General features: G+C 41.3%; 1 protein-coding gene across 1 annotated transcript in view; it reads left to right on the top strand.

The window, feature by feature from the left end:
- The first annotated feature begins 439 nt into the window (after positions 1-439).
- Positions 440-22824, top strand: part of wdfy4 (WDFY family member 4) — a 225644-nt gene continuing 203259 nt past the window's right edge. Inside the window, exons 1-8 of the mRNA XM_067972622.1 lie at positions 440-546; positions 5392-5609; positions 6320-6622; positions 8616-8736; positions 13360-13469; positions 17603-17755; positions 19032-19221; positions 20310-20499. Of these exons, the coding sequence (XP_067828723.1) occupies positions 6368-6622; positions 8616-8736; positions 13360-13469; positions 17603-17755; positions 19032-19221; positions 20310-20499 (1019 nt within the window). The 5' untranslated portion in view covers positions 440-546; positions 5392-5609; positions 6320-6367. The remainder of the gene's footprint in view (positions 547-5391; positions 5610-6319; positions 6623-8615; positions 8737-13359; positions 13470-17602; positions 17756-19031; positions 19222-20309; positions 20500-22824) is intronic.

Below are 22824 nucleotides of genomic sequence, written 5' to 3'. Positions count from 1 at the left end.
CCTACAAACAGACTCTTTATTACCCAATTGGATGTTTCTTAACTGTTGGTCAAACAGCCTTTTTTTCCCCATCTCCAATATTTTTATAACTAATAAATGAAAGTGTTCAAAGAAGATTAAAAAATCACAATTGTTTTAATGCCTCTCTGATTCTTCTTCCTCCTCTTGCTTGCAGTAGTGTCCAGGAGATTAATCTTTAATTCCTGGAGACTCAGGGACAAACCTGGAGGGTTGACAGCCCAATATTTGAAGGAGACTCAAGTGCATTAAGCTGCCTGGTGGAGATGTCTTTGAGGGACATAGTTAGCCTGCCTGTACAAAGGTTTGATCAACTTTCCGCATAATTAACCCGGTAGCTTTTTAAAGAGCTGCCTTGTGATTTGGAAACTCGAGCCTTCAGTTTCAGTAACTCCACCTATGACTGGGTAAACAAGTCGATCATTCTGAGCACTCACCTGTTCAAAATCGTTTTCCAGATCTCAGGATTTAAATATAATATAATGGTTCTTGAAGAAGAGAGCAAATCGGATATGAGTTACTTACAGGGTGAGTGATTGGGTCCGATGGGGATTTTTACAGGAACAAACGGCAGGTTGAGATCTCCTACGTGTTTGGCTCTTGATATCAAAGCAATTATTTAAAAAGCAGCTGGCCTCATCTAACCAAGGAACCGAAGTGAAACTTGGCGCTAAGTCGGAGTAACTGACAAATTATGTACAACTTAAACTCGTGTACATTTCTCTCAGTAAATCATTCGGTGCAGCTGTGATCACGCGTGTAGCATTAAGGTTTCAGTTTCCCACAGTTGTAGTGTTTTATTCGCCCCATGTCGAGATAGGACTTAAATTTAAAGGAGCAGTGCGTGCATGGTGCTTTGACAGAGGTTTCTTGTGGGTGTTGGAAGGAGGGAAAAGTCAAGCATCACGTTTGTTATTGTGACCGTACAGTCATTTAATCATCTGTTTCAATGCAATTTGCATCCACAGTATTGTGTGTTTGTATGCAAACAAACAAAAAAGTTTGGCAAACACTTTTTTTGCTGAAGACCATGTCCCTTTAAGAAGTATTGCTGTCTGGTAAAGTACCTTGCAGATCATTTTGTCAGGTCTTAACTAGCATCTATACCAGATATAACACGTTCACATCAGGGCTAATGATTTTCTTTTGACTTTATTTATAACATTTCACCAAAAAAGTGTAAAAATGCAAATCCTTCTAGTAAAGCATCTGCCATCATAATCATCAACAACAACTTGCATTTATATAGCACCTTTAATGTAATAAATACATCCTAGGGTGCTTCACAGGAGCATTATCAGACAAAATTTGACACAGAGCCACATAAAGCAAAATTGGGACAAGTGACCAGACGCTTGGTCAAAGAGGTAGGTTTTAAGGAGAGTCTTAAAGGAAAGAGAGAGGTGGAGAGGTTTAGGGAGGGAATTTCAGAGCTTAGGGCCTAGGTAGCTGAAGGCACGGCCGACGATGGTGGAGAGATTAAAATCGTGGACACGCAAGAGGCCAGAATTGGAGGAGCGCAGAGATTTTGGAGGCTTGTATTGCTGGAGGAGGTTACAGAGATAGGGAGGGGAGAGGCCATGGAGGGATTTGAACACAAGGATGAGAATTTTAAAATTGAAGTATTGCTGGACTGGGAGCCAATGTCAGTCAGCGAGCACAAGGTCTTACTACAGCAGCCAGCATGGAGACTTTTGGAGCATGTTGTTCCAGGAATCAGATTTGTAGGAGCTGTCTTGGAACTGGTATGTCCATGTCTGTCATAGACTGTCTCTCCTCCCATCTCCCTGTAGCTCTCTTCCCATTACCCCAGTCTGCAGTCACTCTTCTATCCACATTGAGGTCAAGACATGCTGGTGATAGAAGACTGGAACCAAATCCACCCTCTATGGAAGACCAGAGTCAGGCAGCCTCGGCAGTACACCAGTGTGCTGCTCATGGCTAAGTCAGCCTGGCTTGTTAATGGGACTGGGCAAGGTAGACCTACAGCTGGGAGCTTGGACTTGTTCTGCTCAGCTCTAACTAAACCTTACAAGCCAATGCCTTCATTGTTAGGGTGATACCAGATGAACATTCAGTGAGATATTTACTAGTACTCTGCTGGTAAATTATGCGGTTTTAGCTGGTTAAACACCGGCAGTGCCCCTGCGCACACTCACCACCACCACCAACAACAACTTGTATTTATATAGCGCCTTTAATGTAGTAAAACATCCCAAGGCTCTTCACAGGCGTGTTATCAAACAAAATTTGACACCGAGCCATGTAAGGAGATTGGTGACCAAAAGCTTGGTCAAAGAGGTAGGTTTTAAGGAGTGTCTTAAAGGAAGAGTGAGATATAGAGGAGGGTCCCCAATCCTTGGCACTCGCCAATTTGCTCCTAAGCTCTCTGCATTTAGATAAGTGGGGTGCATAGCTTGGGGAGCGAGTATGCGTTCCATATTGAGCAAGTCTGGAAATCCACTTGTGTGGATATCCGCATTGGTTGAACACTCCTAAATACAGTGATGTTTACGTGCATCGCACATCTGGCTGACAAGAAGAATCAAGTGACTCTTTTTCATGCACTTTTTCTCTTCATTTTCTATTCAAAAGTTTTCTTTGCAAATATTTATTCTTTTTGATTTTATTTTAATTTAGCTTTTTCTGTAGACTTCCTTTGTATTGACCTCGTGTTTTCTCCATCTTCTGAGCGATACCTTATCTGACTGCTTTTAACTTTCCTGTGTCTCAAACCTTATCTCGTAACAGTTTTGCACACCTGGCAGACTACGTTCATTTTGCCTGTGGTACTGAGCAACACATTCCAAGGGATAAGGAAGGCCAATTTGGGGCCAAGAATGATAAGGCCATAACTACACTTGTGTTAGTGGCTCCCATGGGCTTGCCGAAACCAGAGCTTGGAAATCTATAGTGAGGTGAGGAGAAATGAATTTCAGGCAATTGTGGTTTGTGTCCTGACATACTGACCTCCACTCTTCACCTGTGTGTTCTTGACATTGAAAAGTGCAGCATCTCATCCTTTATTGTGTGGCCATTTTGTGTAGGGAGTTTGCCTTCAGCTCATTCAGAAGGTCAGGGGTGAATCTGTGAGTAGAATGAGATTCTTTTGTTCCGGCATAGCGGCAACTTGATTGTTTAGTGGGGACCTTTCTTTGCCAACAGTGCCATTGCAGTCGTGGTTGTAGTGGCGTCGTCACTGCTCTAAATGCTACCGTTTTAGAAAGCTGTTAACATAGGAGGCCTGCCTGTTGGTTGTTATTTGCTTTAAATCTAAAATTCTTAAGGCGAGTGCAGGGAGAATGTCGTCCTTTGTCTCAGCCACAATATTGGCTGCGGACGTGCATTTGAAGCCCATTAGACATTTCTCCCTCAGTGTGTCAGCCGCGGCTCAGTTGGTAGCACTTTCACCTCTGAGTCAGAAGTTTGTGGCGCCATGGTCCCACTCCAGAGCCTTAAACACATAATCTAGGCTCATACTCCAGTGTAGTACAGAGGGAGCACTGCACAGTCGGAGGTGCCGTCTTTTGGATGTGATGTTAAACCGAGGCTCCATTTACCCTCTCAGGTGGACGTAAATGATCCCATAGCACTATTTCAAAGAAGAGCAGGGAAGTTCTCCCAGGTGTCCTGGCCAATATTTATCCCTCAACCTATATCAGTAAAACTGATAATCTGATCATTATCACATTGCTTGTTTGTGGGACCTTGCTGTGCGCAAATTGGCTCTCATGTTTCTTACATTGCAACAGTGACTACACTTCAAAAAGTACTTCATTGGCTGTAAAGCCCTTTGGGATGTCATGAGGTCATGAAAGGCACTATATAAATGCAAGTCTTTCTTTCTTTCTCTCCTCTCCCATTCTTGCCTGAGGTTAACCCCCTGCCTGGGTATGGCTTCAAGGGTACTGGTTGCCCTCGATGTGGAAGCCATGACAGTGAATGTCACTATTCAGCTATGGGGGTCATCACCGTCTAGTCCAATTCTATTTACACCCGATGCCTACACAAGCACACTTCCAGCAGTGTCACTGAATAGCAATCAGGAGCAGGAACCCGGGATGATTTTCTCTTTCCTAACTTAGGGATAGTGAGGCCAATTTTAGTGCTTCTTCTCCCAAACTGGCTGAGTTCAGACAATCCATACTTTCCCTACTTCACGGTACAGCGCAGGCCACGGTTTGAACCTGGGACTTTCCTGGCCTGTATGCCTAAGCTAGAAGTGGAGCCTAGGCTCTTCTACCATTAAGTTAAATATTAATGTAGCTTTAAAAAAAACTGCAAAGCAAAAATTGTACAAAGTGCAAATCGAATGTTTCGAGGACCAGTTTTAATTGCATATGTAGATATATGGGGTGAAATTTCTCTTTTAATAATTAATGATCTGCAACTGAAATTGATGGGGCAGGTAGCATTAAATGTACAGTATCTGAGAATGAGAGTTTTGTTAGCAGGTCAACAATTATGGAGAAAAACAGGGACTCTCCTGTTTTTGTTAAAAGGCAAATTTTGCTGCAGTAAAATTGAATCCATAACATTCAGAAATGTAGTTTCTCATGAGGCCTTGTGGATTGTACCTTGTTTCTCTTCCCTCCCTTTCCCACAGCCAACGGACAGGCTTGCCAGTCGCCTTAGTCCAAAACTCACTTCCCCTCCCCGCCACTAAAGTTCATACAATAGAAAGTGAAATTACAAAGTAAGACAGACGAGCCATTCTCTTCAATTTTCGTCTGTCTGTACTGCATTTTAAGACAAACACTAGTTGTTTTATTGGATTGTTTTAAGGATGAGAGCGATCTCTTAATCTGACAGATGGTGGCACAGTTTTGACATTAAACTGAAGTTCTGACCTTCCCATGAAACTTGAGTTAATTATAGAATCATAGAGCACAGAAGGAGGTGATTCGGCCCATCATGTCTCTACCGGCTCTTTGAAAGAGCTATCCAATTAATCCCACTCCCCTGCTCTTTCCCCATAGCCCTGCAAATTTCTCCTTTTCAAGTATATATGCAATTCCCTTTTGAAATTTACTTTGAATCTGCTTCCTCCATTCTTTCTGATAGTGCACTCCAGATCATAACATCTTGCTGCTTAAAAAAATATTCCCCTCATTTCCCCCCCTGGATTTTTTGCCGATTGTCTTAAATTTATGTCCTCTGGTTAGCGACTCTCCTACCAGTGGAACCAATTTCTAATATCTCCTGTCATTGAGTCTAAGTGTAACTCTCACATAGCTATAAAAACGCAGGAGGTAAGTGTGGAGAACAATGATTAGATAATTACTTGCTCAAACAACTTCTGCAAAGTTCTCACTGAGTTATGATTTATCGGGTAAAGCCAGCCCACATTTCACCTACTTCTTCTTTTATCAGGAAATAAGCCCCATGACTTGGGTCTGTGATGGTGATTCACTGCTCAAAGTCCTGTTGGAGAATGAGACAAAAGAAGTTTTCTTGTGTTTAGATGAGGATTGCATCAATTTTGTCATTTGAAGGAGATATGAAGCTGATCATTTGGAGAAGGACTACCTGTGTAGACACTGCGAGCTACGGGGGATTTTGAATCTACACTGGGAGGTGCTTACACTCAAGTAAGTTCTGCTGCTGCTCTAGGTCGTATGATCCTTCAGTGGGCTGACAAACTATGTGATACACATTCCACTGTGTGTGTGAATATTCTCTTACTAAACTGGGGAGTAACTGTGCCGGAAAATAATTTTACTTTAACGCAGAATTAAATATATCCCTGTATTTTTAATCTTACAGTATTATTGCTGAGTTTAAGATCTTTGTAATTTAAAAAAAGTGGTTTAGGTATTAAATTTGCTTTTAATGATTTATCTCTGTGACATTATCTCTGGTTTATTGTAATGTAACTTGTCAAGTTACATGTGGGTCGATGCAAGTAAATGTGATGGTGATTAGCCATGAATTTAATACATACAGGGGTGATGCAACTTCACGTTCAAAGCATCAAATGGCTACTTTTTCACTGAAAAGGTTCTCTCAGGTTTACATATGAGGGGAGGCATCCTGTTGGGAGCACATACTGGAAAATTTCGCATCTCAACCTGTGACTTTCCAACAGTTGAAACTAATGGAAAATCACAAGCTGGGGGGAAAATCATGTAAGGGTTGCACAATTTCCCGAAATGTGCTCCTGGCAGGCACGGTTCTACACCAAGGAACATCACAGTGGAAAATCTACCTTTGTTTATCACAAAGCTAAACTAGTCTGGGGAATTATTTCCCGTTTCCTATTTGTAGTGGAATCCAGGTGTATTTATGCTTTTGTACACAGGTCGAAAACCACTTTGTTTCTTGTTGTGGGAAGCAAAACCTCAAGCAGATGGAAAGAGATACGGAAAGGTTGAATCGCCAGACGGGACGCACAGACCCGTCACAATGTAAAGTAACGTCTCCATGGACAGGAGGTGGAAATGCAGCGAACCAGCCCGCGGAATCCAAGGAGCAAAAGGACATCAAAGCCGCAGCCCTGGATTGTCTGGAAAGGCAATTCTCTGAATATCTCCACTCGCTACCTCTTCTCGCACAGGAAGATAAACAGAAAAAGTGGAATGGGCTCATCCCTCTCTTCCTGCAGGTGCATGTTACTGGCCTTGTGCTTTTCACTTTCACAACACGCTAGCAAACTATCACCATTTAGTTCGTATTTACAGTAGAATTAAAGTGAGAAGGAAGTTTTCGAAGAGGAAGCTGAGATATGTTGAGATTACTATCTTTATACATTTCTGATTACACTCAATCAGTTCCACAATGTACGTATATACACAAATGAGTGTGTATATAATTATGTGTACATTAATTATGAACTATATTGGTCTCAGCTTCCTCAATAATTTAATGGTTAAATATAATGTGTGTTAAAATACAGAACTATATAGACTAGGTGGTCCCAGGTTTGACATCTAACCTGTGCTGAGTTAGCTGATCTCAGCCAGGGCAAAATTGGGAACACTATAATGAGCTTTAGTGCCCTCAGCTAGGAAGAGAATAATCAGCCTGGGGGGGTCCCTGCTCCTAATCATTATTGAGTGACTCCTGCGGGAAAGTGCATGCTGTCAGGGGGCTTGCAGTCGCTACGATGCCCCTACAGTTGAATGGCCAACCAACTCACTGTCTAGGCTCACACATAAAGGATGGCTACTTGAATAATGTGGCAGAGGACTGCAGCCACCTGTGAAACCGTACCTGAGTACCAGTCAGCAGCATTAGAACAGGAAGGGATAATTCAGTAGAACAGTATTTCACAAGAATTCTTATTTAATATTGAAGCAATTTGGGGAGATAGTTCTTTGATCCATAACCCTCTTGCTGCCCCTCTCTTGTGCTCAAGTTAGCTAGAGTGAGAGACGTGACAGTGAGCCTATCCCGTCTTTCACTGGATGGGATGACTGGCAAATGGAGTCTGACTGCTGATGGCTCACAATAGTCAGCTGTGACCTGCCAAGCTTAACCCAACCATATGAAAACTGTCAGCACTGGAGGGCCTGCTCCACTTGAAATTAATTCCATTTTTAAAATGACAGCAAAAAAAAAAGTAATAAAGAGCAATAGGTTTCTAGAGAGCGATTATGAGGCAGTAATCTAATGGAGAAGCTCAGATCCTGTAATAGCAACAATAGCGAAGGTTACAAGGTTTGAAACCATCATCTGGATCTCAGGAGTAGATTAGGATCTTGAAATCACTCCAGGTATCTGTTGTTATTTCCCCTTCCCCCCCATATACTGACAGTTTTATGGGGTCATTTTTATTTGTTTTGATTCAATTTTTGTATTAACAGTGCCTCAAGTGGTCGATACCGACTGTCATTGTACTCCTCACCCTTGATGATTGATGAAGAATTAGTGTTTGTGGTGTCATTATTGTCAAGTTCATTGAGCGATGATTTTGAGTTGATTACTGGCAAATTCTTGGACCACTTTTTATTGCGTCCATTTACTTGGCAGGTGGTTGGTGACAGAACCACGTTATTAATGGTTCTCAGTCACACAGCACCGAACTAAGGAAAGCAACAGCATTCCGGTGCTGATGCAACGTAACTCAGGAGGTATAAAACGGCCATGTCTTACTCGCTCCTGCTCTGTTATTATCAAGCTGGCACCTTGAAGTTTGGAATGGCATCGTGTGTACACAGGCTAGTGGCTGAAACTAGAACACTGGGTGTGTGAAGTCTACTTTTTGTGGCTTCATACTCATTCAGTTGGATTACCGGACGATGGAATGGATTGGGGTTATGGTGTTCTTCACACCAGGGTTGATATTTTGAAAGCCCCAGCTGTTAACCTGGAGCCAACACAATGCAAATATGCCCTGAAATCGCAGTGTTTTTATCACACCCAACAAAGCACACCGGGGGAACACAACAGTGCCGCTTGGTGTTATACTATTAATTTGGTGCCTGGTTCACACCAATGGTTATACAACAGTAATATCTTTTAACTTAATTGTCCTGAACTTTGAGGTTTAGGATCCCACCTGTGAATCTAGATTCATCGCCCTGTCTAAATACAGTTTGTTGAATTCACTAGCTGAAGACATTCTATGATTCTTTTATTATTATTCACTTTTGCAGGCTTTTGACAATGTCTCAAATAATTGGACGATGATGTTCCCAAGCATTTTGCCATTCTCTAACGAAGCTTCTAAAGTAATGGTGCAAACAATCAAACAGAAACTAGCTGACAAAGCAGGAGGTACCACGTTTCAATTAACCCATTTGCAATTGTTTACTAGTTATACTGATTCTCGAATTATGCATTTGTATGTTTTGTCAGGGGCAATTTTATACACACATGATAGTTTGACAATGGATTAAAGTTCCAATTATATATGAAACTCTTTCCTTCACCCCACCAATGGTGGCCGTGTCTTCAGCCGTCTAGGCCCTCAGCTCTGGAATTCCCTCCCTAAACCTCTCCGCCCCTCTGCCTTTCTCTCCTCCTTTAAGACAATCCTTAAAACCTACCTCTTTGATCAAGCTTTTGGTCACCTGTCCTAATATCTCCTTATATGGCTTGGTGTCAAATTTTGTTTGATAATCGCTTCTGGGAAGTGCCTTGGGACGTTTTACTATGTTAATGGTGCCATAATAATCCAACTTGTTCTTGTTGAGGTCATCAACAGGGCAGCGTCGCAAGAGTTGTTAGCTCTTAAGCCAGATCTCCATGTTTATTGGAGGACATAAGAATCACTGCACTTGCTGCTCAAACATTACATTTCAATCCAAAAGGTGTATGAACGATCTGCACACACATTGCTTGTCCTGACTGTGGAACTTCCTCCCTGACAACATTGTCATTTGAAACTCTGTCCCTCGTATGCAGAAAATGAATTGCAGAATTAATCATTACTCCTTGAGCATGAGTTAGTTCATTTATCAGTCTCTGGAAATCTGTGACTTCCATTCGCAACTTAGCACAAAGCTTCCAAGTTCCTTTTGTACATCCAGTAACCACTTCCTTTTATGGTAGTATTTCATATCAAAAGAAAATCAAAAATGATATCAACCATTGGTGCTTTCTGTAGAGAAAGGACTAAACTAATGTGGCAGGGGGATGGGAACCGATGCAGGAAGTCAGTGGGAAGTAAAGTGGTGACAGAAACAAAAGGCAGTAAGGGAGAGTGTACAAAACATGACCGGACAGATGGTCTGAGAAAGCAGGGCAAAGACCAAGGGAAGTCTAGATTAAACTGCATTTATTTCAATGCAAGAAGTCTGATGGGCAAGGCAGATGAACTCAGGGCATGGATGGGTACATGGGACTGGGATGTTATAGCTATTACTGAAACATGGCTAAGGGAGGGGCAGGACTGGCAGCTCAATGTTCCAGGGTACAGATGCTATAGGAAAGATAGAGCAGGAGGTAAGAGAGGAGGGGGAGTTGCGTTCTTGATTAGGGAGAACATCACGGCAGTAGTGAGAGGGGATATATCCGAGGGTTCGCCCACTGAGTCTATATGGGTAGAACTGAAAAATAAGAAGGGAGAGATCACTTTGATAGGATTGTACTACAGACTCCCAAATAGTCAACGGGAAATTGAGGAGCAAATATGTAAGGAGATTACAGACAGCTGCAAGAAAAATAGGGTGGTAATAGTAGGGGACTTTAACTTTCCCAACATTGACTGGGACAGCCATAGCATTAGGGGCTTGGATGGAGAGAAATTTGTTGAGTGTATTCAGGAGGAATTTCTCATTCAGTATGTGGATGGCCCGACTAGAGAGGGGGCAAAACTTGACCTCCTCTTGGGAAATAAGAAAGGGCAGGTGACAGAAGTGTTAGTGATGGATCACTTTGGGACAAGTGATCATAATTCCATTAGTTTTAAGATAGCTATGGAGAATGATAGGTCTGGCCCAAAAGTTAAAATTCTAAATTGGGGAAAGGCCAATTTTGATGGTATTAGACAGGAACTTTCAGAAGTTGAATGGGAGAGTCTGTTGGCAGGCAAAGGGACGTCTGGTAAGTGGGAGGCCTTCAAAAGTGTGTTAACCAGGGTTCAAGGTAAGCACATTCCTTATAAAGTGAAGGGCAGGGCTGGTAGAAGTAGGGAACCTTGGATGACTTGGGAGATTGAGGCCCTAGTCAAAAAGAAGAAGGAGGCATATGACATGCATAGGCAGCTGGGATCAAGTGGATCCCTTGAAGAGTATAGAGATTGCCAGAGTAGAGTTAAGAGAGAAATCAGGAGGGCAAAAAGGGGACATGAGCTTGCTTTGGCAGATAAGGCAAAGGAGAATCCAAAGAGCTTCTACAAATACATAAAGGGCAAAAGAGTAACTCGGGAGAGAGTAGGGCCTCTTAAGGATCAACAAGGTCATCTATGTGCGGAACCACAAGAGATGGGTGAGATCCTAAATGAATATTTCACATCGGTATTTACGGTTGAGAAAGGCATGGATGTTAGGGAACTTGGGGAAATAAATAGTGATGTCTTGAGGAGTGTACATATTACAGAGAGGGAGGTGCTGGAAGTCTTAACGCGCATCAAGGTAGATAAATCTCCGGGACCTGATGAAATGTATCCCAGGACGTTATGGGAGGTTAGGGAGGAAATTGCGGGTCCCCTAGCAGAGATATTTGAATCATCGACAGCTACAGGTGAGGTGCCTGAAGATTGGAGGGTAGCAAATGTTGTGCCTTTGTTTAAGAAGGGCGGCAGGGAAAAGCCTGGGAACTACAGACCGGTGAGCCTGACATCTGTAGTGGGTAAGTTGTTAGAGGGTATTCTGAGAGACAGGATCTACAGGCATTTGGAGAGGCAGGGACTGATTAGGAACAGTCAGCATGGTTTTGTGAGAGGAAAATCAGGTCTCACGAATTTGATTGAGTTTTTTGAAGGGGTAACCAAGAAGATAGATGAGGGCTGTGCGGTAGATGTGGTCTACATGGACTTTAGCAAAGCCTTTGACAAGGTACCGCATGGTAGGTTGTTACATAAGGTTAAATCTTACGGGATCCAAGGTGAGGTAGCCAATTGGATACAAAATTGGATTGACGACAGAAGACAGAGGGTGGTTGTAGAGGGTTGTTTTTCAAACTGGAGGCCTGTGACCAGCGGTGTGCCTCAGGGATCGGTGCTGGGTCCGCTGTTATTTGTTATTTATATTAATGATTTGGATGAGAATTTAGGAGGCATGGTTAGTAAGTTTGCAGATGACACCAAGATTGGTGGCATTGTGGACAGTGAAGAAGGTTATCTAGGATTGCAACGGGATCTTGATAAATTGGGCCAGTGGGCCGATGAATGGCAGATGGAGTTTAATTTAGATAAATGTGAGGTGATGCATTTTGGTAGATCGAATCGGGCCAGGACCTACTCTGTTAATGGTAGGGCATTGGGGAGAGTTATAGAACAAAGAGATCTAGGAGTACAGGTTCATAGCTCCTTGAAAGTGGAGTCACAGGTGGCTAGGTGGTGAAGAAGGCATTCAGCATGCTTGGTTTAATTGGTCAGAACATTGAATACAGGAGTTGGGATGTCTTGTTGAAGTTGTACAAGACATTAGTAAGGCCACACTTGGAATACTGTGTACAGTTCTGGTCACCCTATTATAGAAAGGATATTATTAAACTAGAAAGAGTGCAGAAAAGATTTACTCGGATGCTACTGGGACTTGATGGTTTGACTTATAGGGAGAGGTTGGATAGACTGAGACTTTTTTCCCTGGAGAGTAGGAGGTTTAGGGGTGATCTTATAGAAGTCTATAAAATAATGAGGGGCATAGATAAGGTAGATAGTCAAAATCTTTTCCCAAAGGTAGGGGAGTCTATAACGAGGGGGCATAGATTTAAGGTGAGAGGGGAAAGATACAAAAGGGTCCAGAGGGGCAATTTTTTCACTCAAAGGGTGGTGAGTGTCTGGAACGAGCTGCCAGAGGCAGTAGTAGAGGCGGGTACAATTTTGTCTTTTAAAAAGCATTTGGACAGTTACATGGGTAAGATGGGTATAGAGGAATATGGGCCAAGTGCAGGTAATTGGGACTAGCTTAGTGGTATAAACTGGGCGACATGGACATGTTGGGCCGAAGGGCCTATTTCCATGTTGTAAACTTCTATGATTCTAATGAAGCTGACTAGTCCATGGTCCTGGGACATAGGGTTGAATGCAACCATGATGACATTTGCTTTCTGTGCACAGTTTGCACTCCTGCCCAGCAGACAGTATTGTAGAGTATTCATTACAGGCTGTTCCTGGCTATTCTAGGAATAAACCTGTACGAGACGATGTCAAAGAAGACAATCACGTCGTGTTACATGATGCTTTAAAGTCAAATGCACATTTACCCTCCTATCCTGAAAGTGATGCTTCTAAACAGAGAACAGGGGTACCCAAGCCTCAGAATTGCCAGGTAGTAGCTTTTTCACCAACCTGCCGACATCTTGAAATTAGCACAAATTGATGATTGATAGTTTTACTTGGCTGTTTATCACAGGCAATATAAAACAAAATGGCCACTGTATTGCAGGTTAAAACTGTTAACTGTCAAAATCACATTGATCCTATCAGCCCCTGTCTGGGCTCCTGAAAAACTGATCAGGTGACAGCTTACCTTTCTTAAAATCTGAAACAATGTAAGTTGGTTTAAAAACTGGTGTTATATCAACATTGACTTAATCAGCATTTGTGAGTTGTTTGTGGTTCCCTCATTAACAGAGAACCTTATAAAGTCTCGCATTCCAATGTCAGAAAGTGAGGGTCTACTGTTTATGTGAAGTTCACCAAATTTGGAAGATGTTCTTTCAGATGATATTATTTAACATGATTAAAACTTTTTTTTTTAAAAAGCTAACATTCTAATATTCTTATGCCAGATGAAGCAAGATTCGTTGTTGAGGAGTTCCTCAAATCGAAACGAAATGAGGGAAGCAGTGAGGGGTGGCAGTTACTAAAAACAATTCATCTATTATCAACAGTTGACTCAGTAAGTGGAAAAGTGAACTGGTGGCTCTGTGTGCTTATTCAAGTGTCAATCAGTAGACAACACATACGGAAGCCATGTTAAAACCAATCCTAATGGTGGACTGGTGTGCCGAAGTGTAATTCCATCACAAAGTGCCTCTCAGGTTGACGCGTTGGCCCAATTTATTTGGTATTGCGAGACCACATTGATTAGCGAAGAGCAACAGAGTACTGGCTGTGTTGTGAGGGAATTAATTCTTTGAACTGACAATATTAGGCTTCAAGGTGTCAGCTGTGGCTTAGTGGTAGCACTCTTGCCTCTGAGTCAGAAAGCTTTGGATTCAAATCCCACTACAAAGACTTGAGCACAGAATCTAGGCTCACACTTCAGTGCCATCTTTTGGATGAGACGTTAAACTGAAGCCCCGTCTGCCCTCTCAGTTGGATGTGAAAGATCCCATGGCACTATTATGAAAAAGAGCAGGGTAGTTCTCCCTGGTGTCCTAGGCCAAAATTTATCCCTCAACCAATATCACTAAAAACAGATGATCTGGTCAATAACACATTGTTGTTTGTGCACAAATTGGCTGCCATGTTTCCTACATTACAACAGTGACTACACTTCAAAAGTACTTCAATGGCTGCAAAGCACTTTGGGACATCCTGAAGCTGTGAAAGGCTCTATAAAAATGCAAGTCTTTCTTTGTATTAGAAAAATATAAAATAAATATTTAAAGTTGAAGCAACAGAGATGTTCATATTTATAATGATGCTTTCTGTTTTGCGTACTTGTATTTTATTAAGATATCAGCTTGGTCCAGAGGATAACACTCTCGCCTCAGAGTCAGAAGGCTGTGGGTTTATAGCCCCACTCCAGACTTTGAGCACATAATCTAGGCTCACATTTCAGTGTCGTACTGAGGGAGTGCTGCATTGTTGGAAGTGCTATCCCAATGATGAGAGACATTAAACCAAAGCCCCATCTGCCTGTTCAGACAGACATAAAAGATCCCATAGCATTATTTAAAGACGACCAGGGAATTCGACCAGTGCCCTGGCCAACATTTATCTCTCAATCGACACATTCAAATACAGATTAACTAGTCACTTAATTCATTGCTGTTTATGGGAGCTTTCTGTGTGCAAATTCGATGCCCTGTTTTCCTACAAAGCAACAATGACTGCTCTTCAAAAGTAATTAATTGAAGCTCTTTGGGATGTCCTGAGTGAGTGGTGCTATATAAATGTATGTTCTTGATTTCTATTATTTTGTAACTTAGCTTCGGGAAGGTGAGTGTGTAAGTACAATGTTGTAACAATGTTTGATGACATTTAATGTGAAACACATTTTCATCACATGATAAGGCAGCGAACTCAGTGATGAAGGGTAACATACCCTGTACATTTTATTAATTGATTTAATGAGTAACATATTTCAATTGTGTAAATCGAATTCATGCTTTGGAGCACTGCAACACATACCTGGCAAAGCTTTCAGTCCTATGGGCTGGGACCGTTTCACATAACACATGTTTAAGAATTAATAAAATGAAGTCACATACAGAACCATGAAAAAGTGGTAGTGGAATGTGGAAATATGAAGCAGAAGGGGCACTGATGCCATTCTCGTAGTTGGGTGGCTGCATTTTCTACTTAACACTATAATATGGTCTTATTTACTGTCAAAGTAACTGTGATACTCCTGGCTTCAGATCTTATACGAGTGGCTTTAAGAAACTGCCAAAAATTTTGCATCTGTTCTGGTTTTTAATGTAAGACATGCTGACAGTGTAAACCCTTTGCCAGCCAGTGGAAGGTGCTCATAACTCACTTGTTCGACATGACTGATAAAATCTGCATCCTTGGGCTGTCAGTTTAACGATGGTAAAACTCCACATAAATCTACCGATTGAGGAATATGTCCTGGTCATTGCATGTGAGCTTTCATTTTGAACCTGGCCCCTGTTACAATTTATAGCTTACAACTGTAGAAGTAATGTTTGAAGAAAGTGTATTAATGAATCACATTATATTCGACACAACTTTTTATCACGATTTTACAAACGCTATACAGTGTGTTTTTTATCTGGAGTAGGTGAAGTGTGTTAGTAATTCTTACTTTCAAAACGAGCATTATCAGAGGAATGATTTATGAGGAGGAATGGTTAGAACAACATGGACTCTCCAGCTTTTTAAAAATTGTTCATTCTCAGGCTGTGGGCATCACTGGCAAGGCTGGCATTTATTGCCCATCCCTAGTTGCCCTGAGAAAATGGTAGTGAACCTTTTCCTTGAACCGCTGCAGGTTTGATGTAACCTTCAGAGGGCAGTTAAGAGTCAACTACATTGGTGTGGGACTGGCGTAGATATAGGCCAGACCGGGTAAGGATGGCAGGTTTCCTTCCCTATAAAGGACATTGGTGAACCAGTTGGGTTATGACAATCTGATAGCTTCATGGCCACTTTTATTTTAAACTGACATCAGCTTTTTATTTTTAACTCAATTCAAATTCTCAAACTGCCATGGTGGGATTTGAACTCAAGATCATTGGATTATTAGTACAGGATTACAAGTCCAGTAACATACACTACCGTACCTGTTGAAATGAGAGGGGGCCTTATAGAGGTATACAAGATAGTAAGAGGAATAGACAAGCTTAAGCCTGAACACTATTTCAAGTTAAGCCGTGGCTGCAGGTTTGTGTTAGCACATACTGGTAAAAAGAGTGAACAATACTCTTTAATGCTTTACTGGGTCTGATAGCAGAGATTAAAAGTTTGAAATCTTTTAAGAAGCAGTTAGGTTCGGTGATAGGGAGTTCTTCGGTCACTTTGGAATATGAGCTAGATGGGCCGAAAGGCTTTCCTCATCTGGCAGTTACCTTCATCTTTTTGACTTTGCGATTAATCTAATTAGTGATATTTATTGGCATATTGCAGCAGATCTCTACCAGCCCCGGTGCTCAGAGCATTGTGCGGCTTTTATTTTGAAATAGTGGCACTTTATGGTGAAGAGCTAGAACCTTACACCATGAAAGAAAAGAAAGAAAGACTTACATAAGAACTGGGAGCAGGAGTAGGCCACATGACCCCTCGAGCCTGCTCCACCATTCAGTGAGATCACGGCTGATCTTCGACCTCAACTCCACTTTCCCGCCCTATCCCCATATCCCATGATTCCCTTATAGTCCAAAAATCTATCAAACTCAATTTGAATATACTCAATGACTGAGCACTCTGGGGTAGAGTTTTGCATTTATATAGTGCCTTTCACAACCTCACAACCTCCCAAAGCGCTTTACAGCCAATGAAGTACTTTCGAAGTGTAGTCACTGTTGTAATGTGGAAAGGCAGCAGGCAATTTGTGCACAGCAAGGTCCCACAAACAGCAATGTGATAATGACCAGATAATCTGTTTTTTAGTCATTTTGGTTGAGGGATAACTATTGGCCAGGATACCTGTGAAAACTCCTCTGCTTTTCTTTGAAATAGTGCTATGAGAACTTTTACATCCACCTGAGAGGGCAGACGGGGCCTCGGTTTAACAGCTCATCTGAAAGACGGCACCTCCGACAGTGCAGCACTCCCTCAGTACTGCACTGGAGTTTGAGCCTTGATTCTGTGCTTGCTAATGCTTCATTTCAGTACTGTACTGGATACAGAAAACTAGTCTGAATTAGTATTAGACTGTGTTAGTCAAACGTAGGTCATCATTAACTGAGTTTTATAAATGCTATTACTAAATCAAAATCGATTTTAGTTTTAACCTGAGTCAGACTTAGGTTCTTATAGATCCACGATTTCCTGACTTGCCCTCCCTGTGAGGGGCAAGAGCATCTGACCATAGAATAAATCCTTTTATCTGATGACCGAGGACATCTCAAAGTGCTGTTTATTTTTAGTGAAGTGTGTTTCTGCAGTTGCTATCTGCTGTTTACTTTCTGGAAAATGAATGTGTCCAATGAGCCCTCGATAGGTCCTAAACTGTGTCCCACTGCATAAGAGATTCAATTTAGAACTTTATACATAATTAATATTTAATCAGCCAGAATAGTCTGTATCCAGTAGATGCCCAATGATGAAAAATAACTTAAATGAAACGATCTTTACTCAGTAACGTAAATAATCCAAATGTTCTGCCTCTTCTATTTTCAGGAAACCCTGAGATGTATCGTGAACACAGGACTGCCCTTAATTCTTTTAAAATGTGTGCACCTTTTCTTTGCTTTTCCATCCGAAACAGAGGCTGGAATAGTTGAAACACAGACGCAAGAAGAGATTACAGTGTTTCAAGAAACTGTAACCCATGTAAGTTGTGGACTGGCGTCCCTTTTAAGGTCTTGAAGCAGATCCATCTGCAATATTTCATGTAGTTTTCTTAGTGAATAAATCTTGTTCCGAAGGGACAATAAATGCTTAGAAAAATCTGTGTATGCTTTTTTTTCAAATCATCAGTTCCTGCAGCTTTTTACATTGAAATATAATTGCACAGTAGACTTATCAACATATGAAAGGAGGAAATAAAAGTTTGGCATGTAACCAGTTTTGCTCCTGATACCTATCTTTCTGCTCCTGATCGAGTTGTTGTGTGTTTCGCATACTTCTATTTCTGATTTAGAGTCATAGAGTCATAGAGTCATACAGCACGGATAGAGGCCCTTCGGCCCATCGTGTCCACGCCGGCCATCAGCCCTGTCTACTCTAATCCCATATATTTCCACCACTTGTTTTTCTTCTTAGAGTTTTTTATTATCTGAAAGAATGAAAATTCTCATTTTAGTCCCTTTTTTTCTGTTTGCTTCTTCATGTTAAACGGTAAAGTCTTAAAGGGATAGATTTTCAATTTGCTTCCCGGACATGTAACAGGCTTTGCGGATTAGTTACCCGTTCGAGAAGATTGACTTTAGTGGAAATGATTACTGCCCACGGGGTGACGGTGAAAATATACTCCGTGATTTCTTAATTGCAATTTTGCTAATGGGCTGTTACTTATGGAGAAAGGCAGACATTCTCTTATTTTTTTCTCAAAGGGGTTTGTGTCACCTCAATGTGTCAAGAAAGCACGAAATGTTCCGACAAATAATTCTCATTATTACAAATTTATGTTTATATATAGCAAGTGGAAATAAATCTTGAATTCTCTTTTGTTTTAATTGGTATGGACTAAAACTTGTTGCTTGCTTTTACCTTTTATTCTTTATAATGTTAGCATTTAATTGTAAGATGTGAGAACAGTTTTCCCAATGCTCTTTTGTCAATCCCAAAAATTCACACCCAACTCCTCAAAAAATCAGAATAGTAAATTTAGAATGAAGCGATAATAACAGGTGTTCAATAATAGCTGGATAAAACTGAATAATTGCAATTAAATACAGATGTAATTATACAAACCACTACTTCCTGGCGTTTCCTAGTTTCATTGCGAGCTGCCCTTTCTAGTCCTTGAATAGCCATTCCTGACAAAAGAATGTGGGCCTTAATATGTGTTGTTGTTGCTAAGGTGCATATTAAATTTGTGGTCGTCGTACCTTAATGATTCCATAGTTCATAACTAAACATTGGGCCTGCCCTTTCTCTCTTTCAGATGATGTTGAACTTATGCAGTCAAGTTTCCGCTGTAGAGGCAATGATTCAAACCAATGACCTCAAATGTCTCCTTATAGCAGTGGCCTCCCAATGGGACCAGTGTAGTTCTTCCTGGAGAAATTATACAGGTCACGTGCTGAGGGCCATTTCAAAAACACCAACTAAAAATACCATCAGATACTTACATGGTGGGTGCACACTTCCCTTTTTTCAGTATGTTTGTTACTACTATAATTTTTTCTAGAAGTGTTTGATTGCCCCTGTTTTATATTTTAAAAATAGCATTTTGGGCAGGTCCAGTTTCTGATAATCATCTTATTAAAGTTTGCTTGACTTGTTCAAAAAGTTAAGATACACTCGAGCCCCCATTGCTCCTCCTGATTAGCTGCTAGAATTTGTATGGGCCAAAGCCTCGATGTCAGCTCATCATACAGCGAACTAACACCAATCTCCTACTGCCTTACATCAAGCAAACTTGCAGCCCAAGATGCAGCTATGCAGAATTTGCTGTCAAAATAACGGTGAGGCTAATGATGCTCGCTGTTATTTATGCACAAATGCTTCAGCAACTTCGGGCGAGGGGCAGGTGCGCGGTTTGACGCGGAAATCCAAAAGCTGCTGTCCGAGTTGCACTGCTCCATCATTAGCTTTGTGTAAATTACATCTCGCTGTCTGCCTCACCATTGAAACGCATTGAATGGTGTGAAGTTCCTGTATTTGTGCGGCAGATACAAACTGAACTCATCAGAAGAAGTCAAGTCAGTTCAAGTCTAAGCATCCTTTAAATGACGTGATAATAGTTAATTACTGCCAGTCAACCTCTCTGGCACTGAAAATTAATTATTACAAGTGTGGAGTCTCATCCCTTCAGGTTTTAATTGTTGTTGAAGATTTTTTTAAAATTAAATTCAAATTTTTCTTCTCTTAATTTTCCTTTTCTCTCTCTCTCTTAATCCAATCTTTCTTTCCCTCTCTTTATTTCTTTTTCTGTACCTGATTTGACGTTGAATTCACCCACTCTAATTTACACTTCCTTGCTGCTGATTTGTATATTAATAACAGCATTCTTTATCAGCAAGTTCCAGCCCATTAAAATTCATTTAAGTACAAGCAATGAGTAAATTTTATATGTTGATAAAATCTGAAAACCTTCAGGGATATATTTGTTCCAGAGATTAATTAATGAGTGAATCATCGTTATATCTTTTGCTGAAGTATTACTTTTGTGGGTTGTATGTAGTGTGAAACACTAATGGTGAATTTATATTTTTTGCAGATGGGGACTGTATAAAGATGATTATTCAGAGTTTATATGCAATGGCAGAGAGGTCATCAGTTTATGATGCAACTCAAGCAGCAGTCAATGTGTTCTGCTTTGTGAAGGATTCATATCAAGTTTCTCCAGAGTTACTTGCTGATTTTGAAAGTAATGAAGGTTACCAACTGCTAACCAAGCTGCTCCTCGGGCAAGTCCATTTAAATGTTCTCTGAAGTATTCTCAACAGACTCCTTTTAAAGAGATTTCCGTGAGGCACCTTTAAAAATTGAAGCTCTGCTTAGAATGATGTATTTTTTTTTGCTTTGCTTTCATTGAGTTTTTGATGACTGTAACAGCAACTGTAAATGGTCCAGTCATGTTGTTAGTGACTGGCTCACAGTTACTAGGTCTTTTCCTTGGGTCTGGTTGTGAAATACAACCTGGAGATCTACTGCTTTGGGGCTCGGAGCACAAATCGGGAGTGCCTGCAGCCTGTGATTTTCTGTTCATTTAAACTAAAGAGCAGAAAATTGTGGGTTGGGGGCGAGAGGGGGCGGTGGGGTCATAATTTCCTTGGTGTGTGCCAACAGAGCCAAAATGGGAAATCTTCCCTCAAGTTTCTCAGGTGCTGTACAGTAACTCTGTAACATAATAACAGAAAGGTAAAGTGGGCTCTGAAGGTGAAAGTTGAAACAATGTTATAAGTGTCAGGAACAAAAGCAAACCCAGCCAACTATAGACCCATTAGTCTTACACTGGTAAGTTGCAACATGATGGCATTGGTGCTTGGAACAGATTTGAAGATTACATGTAGGAACATAGGAACAGAAGTAAGCCATTCAGCCCCTCAAGCCTGTTCTGCCATTCAATTAGAACATGGGTGATCTGCATCTTTACTCCATTTACCCACCTTGGTTCCATTTCCCTTCTTACCTTACCAATTTCACGTTTGAAATTTTCAATTGACCCCCAATCTCAACATCTTTTTGGGGGGAGAGAGTTCCACTTCCTCACATTGAACTCCATCTGCCACAGTTTTGCCCACTTACTTAATCTATCAATGTTCCTTTTCCACTTTCTGCTCCCATCTACACTACTTACTGTGCCACCTAACTTACTGTCATCAGCAAATTTACAGATATAAGCCTCTCTATTCCTTACAGAAGGGGGAGCTCCTGCTTGACCAAACTTCTTGAGTTTTTGGGGGAATGACATCTGTTGACAAGACCTATCATATTGTACACCTGGGCTTCCAGTTAAGCTTTGATAAAAGTCTCAAATGAATGACTGCTGCACAGGCTTGAGGCAGTAGGTAACCCAGGTGAAACCTGGAAGTGGTGAAGAGCAAATGCCTTTCAAAGAGCACAGACATGATAGGCTGAATGGCCTCCTTCTGTAATGTAAGATTCTATGACATTTCCAGTCCCAAAAGGACAGCTGCTATTGGAATTATAGAATTTTACAGCACAGGTGGAGGCCATTCGGCCCATCATGTCTGTGCCGGCTCTTTGAAAAGAGCTATCCATTTAGTCCCACTCCCCCTGCTCTTTCCCCATATCCCTGCAAATTTCTCCTTTTCAAGTATATATCCAAATCCCTTTTGAAAGTTATTATTGAATCTGCTTCCACCACCCTTTCAGGCAGTGCATTCCAGATCATAATAACTCGCTGTGTAAAATAAATTCTCCTCATTTCCCCCTTGGATTTTTTGCCAATTACTATAAATCTGTCTTCTCTGGTTACTGATCCTCCTGCCAGTGGAAACAGTTGCTCCCTATCTACTCTATCAAAACCCCTCATCATTTTTGAACACCTCTATTAAATCTCCCCTTACCCTTTTCTGCTCTAAGGAGAACAGTCCCAGCTTCTCTAGTCTCTCCATGTAATTGAAATCCTGCATCCCTGGTACCATTCTAGTAAATCTCCTCTGCACCCCCTCTAAGACCTTGACATCCTTTCTAAAGTATGGTGCCCAGAATTGGACACAGTACTCTAGATGAGGCCTAGTCAGTGATTTATAAAGGCTTACCATTACTTCCTTGCTTTTGTACTCTATGCTTCTATTTGTAAATCCCAGGATCCTGTATGCTTTTTTAACAGCCTTATCAACTTGTCCTGTCACCTTCAAAGATTTGTGTTTGTGAACCCCATGTGAACTTCTCTGTTCCTGCACCCTCTTTAAAATTGTACTCAGAGATAATTTAATTTGCTTCTTCCTCATTTTTGCTTTCAAAATACATCACTTCACACTTCTCTGCATTAATTTTCATCTACCATTTGACTGCCCATTTCACCATATTGAACCAATTGGGTGTTTCATTGCACTGCACCTTGTGTCCTTATGACCTTTATCAGTGAACTGTGGAGGAATAAAAGTCCTAGACTCATTTAATAGAACATCCTTAAATGCCACTGGAAAGTGTAGACTTCTTTTCCACCCGATGAGCTGGATTGAAATTCTAGTCACAGGAGAAAGAAGGTTGGTGTAACTCGCTGCCCGGCCTCAGTACAGCACACCTCCTGTTCCAGAGTG

This window comes from Heptranchias perlo, chromosome 36, assembly GCF_035084215.1.
Source record: "Heptranchias perlo isolate sHepPer1 chromosome 36, sHepPer1.hap1, whole genome shotgun sequence".
Taxonomy (NCBI): Eukaryota; Metazoa; Chordata; class Chondrichthyes; order Hexanchiformes; family Hexanchidae; genus Heptranchias; species Heptranchias perlo.
Note: the sequence above shows the minus strand (reverse complement) of the source record. Positions and strands in the feature narration are given on the sequence as shown.